The 7,955-nt window shown below is 39.3% G+C and overlaps 1 protein-coding gene across 1 annotated transcript in view; it reads right to left on the bottom strand.

Moving 5' to 3' along the window:
• PBK (PDZ binding kinase) overlaps nt 1-7,329 on the bottom strand; it is an 18,406-nt gene extending 11,077 nt beyond the window's left edge. The window contains exons 1-3 of the mRNA XM_027852926.1: nt 7,233-7,329; nt 4,045-4,141; nt 2,944-3,086 (exon numbers count right to left, since the gene is read on the bottom strand). Of these exons, the coding sequence (XP_027708727.1) occupies nt 2,944-3,086; nt 4,045-4,141; nt 7,233-7,290 (298 nt within the window). The 5' untranslated portion in view covers nt 7,291-7,329. The remainder of the gene's footprint in view (nt 1-2,943; nt 3,087-4,044; nt 4,142-7,232) is intronic.
• Between the last annotated feature and the right edge of the window lie 626 nt (nt 7,330-7,955).

The raw sequence follows: 7,955 nt of genomic DNA, 5'->3' as shown, positions 1-7,955 counted from the left end.
TGTGTGTGTGTGTGTGTGTGTGTGTGTGTGTGTGTGTGTGTGTGTGTCCCTGTGTGTGTGTGTGTGTGTGTGTGTGTAGCTAGGCTGGGGCTCACTTGGTCACCCTAACTCAAGGAAGTCCATCAGACAGAGGGCCTATGACTGGTTCTATTATGGCTTCATGATCTTAAAAGAAGAATGGGAAGATTAAGACAAGGGGTGGGGAGTGGGGGGAAGGAAGGTTAGGGAAAAGTTTTATCATCAAATCAAAGTATATAAGTATAAGTTTATACCAACAAGGGAGAACTGAATTAGTCAAAGGGAAGAACATACATACACACAGTTGGGTACAAAATACATTTCACTAATAAGGGAAATAAGGAGAAAGGCAATAAGGGATGGACAGTCAAGAATAAAGGGAAGGGTAGATTAAGGGAAGGATTAGTCCTAAGCAATACAAACTCTAAGCATGTACAAAATATTTATAGCCACTCTTTTTATGGTGGCAAAGAATTAGAAATTAAGGCAGTGTCCATCAATCAGGGAATGGCTGAAAATTTATGGCATATAAATATGATGGAATATACTATTACGCTGTAAGAAATGATGAAGAGGAAATGATGAAGAGAGTAGTTTCAGAGAAACTTAGGAAGACTTTTATGAACTGATGCAGAGTGAGGTGAGCAGAATCAAGAGGACAAGTTTATATGGTGACAATATTGCAAACACAAACAACTTTGAAAGGCTTAAGAACTTTGACCAATGTAATGACCAACCAGAATTTCAGAGGATTAACAATGACACCCGCTACCCACTTCCTGATAGAAAGTTGAAGAACTCAAAATGCAGAATGAGACATATATTTTTTTGGATATGACCAATAAGGAAATTTGTTTGGCTTGAGTTGTTTTTTTTTTTCCTATCTTAATCTGGCGCTGGGAGGGGGAAGGATGGGAAGAGGAAGCAGATTTTTGAGAATAAAAAATAAAATCTAATTTTTAAGCAACAAAGGATGAATATAAGAGCGTGGAATGGTACTCTAAAAACAATGTTAGCAGCGTTAACGCTCAGAATAAACTGAAGTTGTCAAGGGAAGCTAAGGACAACCAAAAAAAAGCTGTTGCTTTTTTTTTTTAAAGCAAAACAGAGGGAAAAAAAGGATCAAAGAAGGGATGAGAGCTTGAAAGTAGTGATAAATGAATGGATAATAGCTGCTTGATTCTTCTTTTGCTTCTGTTTTCTCTGCCAAGGACAATGACTTTTGCATGGGAAATGTCAGAACAAAAATGACTAATAGGGAGTTGATACCCAAGATAAGTAGAGGAGAGTAAGAGAGCACCTAGCTGACATTATTGAGTTGAGGTCACCTAGCCTAGATGAACTGCATCCTCAGGGCCTGAAAGAATTGGCAGATATAACAACTGAGCCACTTTTAGTGATATCTGAAAGATCATGGAAAACAGGAGAAGTACCACAAGAATGGAAAAAGGCAAATCTGTTCTTGATTTTCAAAAAAGGAAAGAGAAAAGTCTATAAACTACATAAGTCAGAGACCCCAACTTCAATTTTTGGGAAAATTTTAGAATGGACATATTAGAGATGGTTGGTGAACATATGGGAAGGTAATAGGTGACCACAAACAAATCAACAAAGGTTCATTAGAAGCAGTAATACCAGTCTAACCTCATTTCCTGATGGGAGAAATGCAGTGGAATATCGCTTGCTTAGATTTTAGCAAAGCTTTTGATCAAGGAGCTTAAGTTATTCTTATGAAGATGGACAGCATATGGATTATACAATGCAAACAGGTAAGATTCAGAACTAGTTGGCTAGCTGTTCTCAAAGAGCAATTTTTAATGGTTTAGTATCAATGCAGGGCTCCGGTGGACTACCCCAGGAATCTGTGTTTAATCTTGTCCTATTTAACCTTCTTACTAATTACCTGAATAAAGGCACAAAACATATGCCCATCAAATCTGCAAATGACATAAAGCTGGGAGGGATAGCTAGCACATTAGATGTATGACAGCATCAGGATCCAAAAGGATCTTCACGGGCTAAAGGCTTAAGTTAAACCTAATAAGGTAAAAAAAAATCAATAATGATAAATTTCAAGCCTTACCCTTGTGTTAAAAAAAAAAAAAGAATCAACTCCACAAGCATAAGAGGCATGGTTAGATAATGTTCTGAAAAAGACAGGGGCTGGGATGGGGAGGGGAGGCAGGTTAGTGAACTGCAAGCTCAACATAAATCATTAGTATGATATGGAAGCCCCAAAAGCTAATGCGACCTTGGCCTTCATTAGGAGATGCGACAGACTTGTTCTATTTGGCCCCAATGGGAAGAACCAAGAAGCAACTTTATACTTGATAACAGGAAAAACTTCTTAGCAAGTAGAACTGTCTTCAGAGGTGGTATGTCTTCGAGAATGAACAACCACTTGTTGGACATGCTCTATTTCCTTTTATATGTGTGATAGAGTAAATGATGGTTGAAGTCCCTTCTAATTCTCACATTTTATAACTGTATGATAACTGAATTCACATATTAACTCTCTCCTCCCAAACCCGGGCAAAATTTACCTGTGAAGACAGATCAGAGCATAATATAATTACTTTAACTAATTCTACTCGGGTCACCACATCAAAACGTCAGCAAGTTTACTACAAGGGATATTCCCAAAAGGACTGCTGAAACCCAGGGTTCATAACCCATGGTCCCTTAAGGGAGGAAAAAAAAATTCATCTTTATTTTTACTAACCTTTAAATGAAATTTGACATTTCATTCAGTTAAGAATGTAGGCAACAAAACATTATTCTGAAAGGGTCCATTAGCTTCCCCAAACAGCTAAAGGGACCGAAGACACAAAAAAGGTTAAGAACCCCTGGTCTAAATAGTGTGCAGCTAAGGAGAATAAGATTCTATTACATACTTCTTATAAATTAAAACTTTTTTAACCTTACCTACAATGTTTGGATGCTGAAGGTTTTTCAAAATCTTAGCTTCATCAGTTAGTCTCTTTTGATATATACTTTGAAAATGATCATTACATTTAGAATTAATCTTTTTCACTGCCCAAGGAGAATGAGATAAACCTTTGGGAGACCTAAAACAGCAAATATTATATGAAACATTTGGTGAAACTTGAGCGCAGGCTATGATAAAGTACTAAAAATAAATGACCCACCAAAATGTTCAACTTTAAAATGAAGAATTAAAGTGATTTCAATGTTTAAACAACACTTTTTGTAGATGTCCATCAGTTGTGAAATGGTTTAACAAGTTGTAGCACATGAATGTAACAGAAAATTACTATGTTAAGAAAAATGAAGAATAAGATAAATAGGAAGATTTATATGAAGAGATGAAAAATGAAACAAACAAAAACAGAACAATATATTATGGCTACAATATAAATGAAAAGAACAAAATAATCAAAACTGAATGCTATGAAATTATAACAACCAAGTGTAGTCTTAAAGAAGAGAGATGAGGATCTATTCTTTGCATGATGGGAGCTATGAGTATGTAATACTTAGTTATTACAGATTTTTTTTTGATATGTTGGTTAGTTTTGCTAAACTGGTTTTTTGCTTTTTGATAAGGGATGGCCCTATGGGAGGGAGATAAGAGATACATTGAGAAATGTCAATGATATAAAAACAAAAGGTATCAATTTAAAGAAAAATACTTCTCACTATCAGGATTTCAAATATTTCTTTTTCTGCTATGAGATGTATTTTCACAATCTAAATTGCATATCAAAAATTAAGATAAGAATCCTTGTATCCTCAGTCCCAAGAATAGAGTTGTGTGACAGGACTGGAAAACAGAAAAAGAAAACACTGGTAGTAGAGTTTCTTAATTTTCTACCTCCCAAGTTAGTAGGTCAACAACTCTACTCACAACAGCTTAGTACCCCTACTACTTATAGACCCAACAAATGATTGAGAATGGCTCAGTAATTTATTTCTCTAATAAACTCCCTGCTTCCCCCCCCTTCCCCCCCAAAAAAGCAGACTGGACCCAGAGTTCTATGCAAAATGTTTATTTGTATTCCTTACCTTTTCATAAGGTAAACATTTACCCCAGTGCCATAGCCAAGCTTTTGCATAAATGGAGAAGCTGGAATAGTTACAGATGATGGAGTCAAGCATGATGCTAAAAATAAAATAAAGACAAATTAATATTTGAAGAAGACTTTTACAAATGTATCATGTTGACCTATTATTGACAACAGTATTTTGTGTAAACTTCAAACAACGAACACTGAAAATTATTAGCAAGAACACAATTCAGAGATATGGTAATGCAGGCTGGTCTCAGTCCTAAAGAAACTTGGCTCCTAGGGCCAAGACTGTGATAGTTGAGAGAACTCTTGCCTTAAGGAGGGAATTCTGTCTTCCCTGGTCTAAAGACGGCTTGCCTTTCCCTTGAAAAGAGCTGACACAGCCTCTGGGTTCCAGAAAAAATATGGTAGAGCTTCCATTTAAGGATATGCCCAATGAGAATATCTTGCCACTGGACCCAGATGGCTCCAGAAGAGCAAGTGAGGCTGGTGACTTTGCACACCCGTCTCTCACTGAAATCCAATTCACTTGCATGTCATGGCATCACCTTCCTGAAGTCATGGTCCTCTTCAAAAACGAAGGACAAACAGAAGCACCAGCAGCAACCTACCACCCACATCCTAGGGAAAACTTGCCTAAAGGCCAAGCTTTCATCTGGCACTTACCTCTACTCAGGACTCAATTCCATTGTGAATGAAATTCAATTGTACCCTTGTAGAGGCTACCTTCTTAACCTTACCCCCTACCCACTTAACTTAAATTCAAGCTGATTCAATCAAAGCAGTTGCAGACTACAACCAGATCTGCCGGCTAATTCTGTCACCTGAGAATTACACCTAACTCCAGGGGAGAAAGTAACAGGGACCAGCTGAGACAATTCTTAACCTACCTCTTCATTAAAATGTCCACCAAATAGGGTTGTTACAACGTAACGTCAGGCCAATCGGAAGAAGCCACACATATTATTGGAGATTTTGTGGTCAACTTACTAATTGTTATAAAAGACTCCGTCAGTCCTCACTCAGGATACTGCCAGGCCCTTGTCTACATAGTTGTCTCCCACACTAGGCCATCAGCTCTTCTATCCTCTCCCACAGGCATTAACTAATTCCCTCCTCCCCCTTTTCCTACTCCTTCCTAAGATTTAGCTGCTTACACCGCTGGCTCCTGAACTTTGTTCACATCTACCACTGGTCTCTGGTAGTGGTATCAACATGCCACTAATAAGCATCCTGTAATGACTCGTGCAGTTGTCCCTTCCTGTCAGAATCCAATTGAGCCTCTTAGATGGGTAAAGGCTGAGCCTGGACCACTAATACTTCCCTTTAGTTCATGAGCTCTGACCAAAGGTCAGAGACCACGTTTCCTAGCAGCCACTCCTCCATGGACAGGATGGAATAGGCACTCTTGCTGCCATCTTCCCTCTTCTCTGGAGAAAGCAAAAGCAAGGGCAGTGAACCATATCCTTCAGTGGTGGGGAAATTCTCTTTTCTCCTCCCTGTCTATAAATTGCTGACAACGGCTGAGAGTAGGACCCTCAGCATCTTCACATGCAGGATTCCCTGCCTTCACTGAGGACAGAAAGGGTTAGGATTTCAAAATATGTGTTCCAGTGACAGGGAATTTCTTTCTTTCACTGACAAGGGCTGGGACCAAGACCTTTGGCAGCTGTACCTTCACTGGCAGGACACTCTGACCTCTGACTGCACCAAAGAAACCAAAGGCTGAGGGCCTAGCCATTGGGTTAGGATTAGGACTCCTAGGTCCAACAGTGGAAGGAAATTCTTTCCCTATTGTGGTCGAGGCAAGACTTGGATCTTCTAACAGTACAACTTCTTTCACAACTGTAAAAGTATTTGGTCACTTCCTCTTGTCTCTGGCCCTTGAACAGAGAAGGTCTTCTCATTCTGGCAACCCTTCCAGATGCTTGGCAGATATTTCCCCAGAAACCCCCTTCTATGCCTGGAATGACTCCCCCTTTCTTCACTCCTCCCTCTCTTGTGAAGTGTTTTTTATGTATCCTAAGTTGCCGAAGAATGCTGTTGATTGGCTGTGTACTAACTCTAAGCAGGTCTAAAAAGTTATAAAAACTAAACCTGTACCCTAGAAAGTCAAAGCTTCTATCAGCAGCTTCCTAAGCTAATACTAATGCTAATATATTTTTATGCTTTCAGTTTGGCCTCCTATCTTTGACCCAGTCATTAAGGGGTATGCCTCTCCCAAGGGGTCCCATTCCACTCAGATCAAGAGAATTCTCCAACAATATTGTGTTTAAGGAAGGAAACTGATAGGCCACAGTAATGCAACCAGGATGGTGAAGGGCTTTGGCCTTGAGATCATGTAATATTGGTTGAAGTGGTGAGATTTAGGTTGGAGCAAGGAAGATTGTGGGGGTGGGAAGACCAAGTTTTCCTTAAAGATTTGAAGGGCTGTCACAGGGAAGAGAACAGACTTATTCTGACCTCCAGGGCCAGGCAGAACTAGGAACAATGGGTGGGAGTTTCAAAGAACTAAATTTAGGCTGAGATGTAAAGAAGAATTTTCTAATAATTAGGACTATGCGAAAATGGATTGAGCTCTCTCAGGAGCTTGAAGATACATGATCCTTTTTGCTAGAAGTCTCCCTCCCAACATTCCTATAGAATGTAAGCTCCTTGAGGTTAAAAACTATAGGATTTTTTCTTTGAATTCCCAGCATCTGGCACAGTGTAAGCACTTAATACTTGACTGATTAAAAAAGAAGTCACCTGCCCTTGTGAGTGTTCTTAGGATTTTTTGTCTCTCTTATACATTTTTCACATTCTGTTTTGTACCACAGCTCAGTTATGTTCAGTACAGTTGTTATTTTCCTGAACTGCAAGGTGTTTGAGGTAGGGACGATGTGTAATTTATGTTACTTCTCCCAGGATCTGCTATACAGAATGTTAACATATGTTAATACACATTAACGGGGACTTATTAATTCATTCATCAGTTACTAGTGGAATGGGGTTTAGAGCTGCCCCGTGCACTCCTCCTCCCCCATAGCTGGGAGTACCCCCTCCCTACTGTCAATTTTGTATTTATTCATACATATGCATGTTGTCTCCTGGAGTGGGCAGGGAATGTCATTTTGGCCTCTGTTTTCCAAACACTTAGCAAAGTGCCTGACACATAGGCCCTTACTTGCTGATTAAACTTACAAGATTTCTTCTTGTCAGATAATTTGCTAGGTGTCTTGAATGCATTTGGTCCTTCCATTATTTAAAAAGAAAAAAAAAACAATAGCAGCAAACCCTAGGTTCTGTAATAGAAAAAAAAAGATAGTTACATTAATTCACATGGAAAATGCTTCTCATTAATACAGAATTATATAATTTTAGCGCTGGAAGGGACTTAAAGATCATCTAGTCTAGTCACACTGCTTTATAGTTAAGGTAACTGAGGCCCAGAGAGGTAAATAACTGGCCTAAGATCACACAGCTAGTTAGTGGCAGTTTTGGAAACAGAACCCAGGTATACTGACCTGCAGCCTGGTACTTATTCCACTATACTGTACTTAAAAGACAAAAATATACAAGTACAGCAAGGTCTGGTAGCTCCTCTTTCACACCACAAAGTACTTTCATTAGCTACCCTAAAGGAATAGTAGAGTACTCGTACCCAAACCCAGGTCCAGTCACTGACCAGAGCCCTCTGATGCTGGGGGGACCACTGCCTTCCCTGAAAAACCTTTTCCCTCTCCATCTGCCTTTCAAGTTAAGGAACAGACCTGGATCAGTCCCAACTCTCTCCGCAATGCCTTCTAGAATCTTAGAGTTTCTCTTTCCATCTGCAATCTATTACCCTCTCCACATACCTCACTTCCCACCTCCCATGGTTTCTCCTGTTTCTCTTCTCTAACCTTGTAATAATTAATCAACCAT

This window comes from Vombatus ursinus, unplaced genomic scaffold (assembly GCF_900497805.2).
Source record: "Vombatus ursinus unplaced genomic scaffold, bare-nosed wombat genome assembly UNPS02000580.1, whole genome shotgun sequence".
NCBI lineage: Eukaryota > Metazoa > Chordata > Mammalia > Diprotodontia > Vombatidae > Vombatus > Vombatus ursinus.
This window is presented reverse-complemented; position numbering and strand designations above follow the sequence as displayed.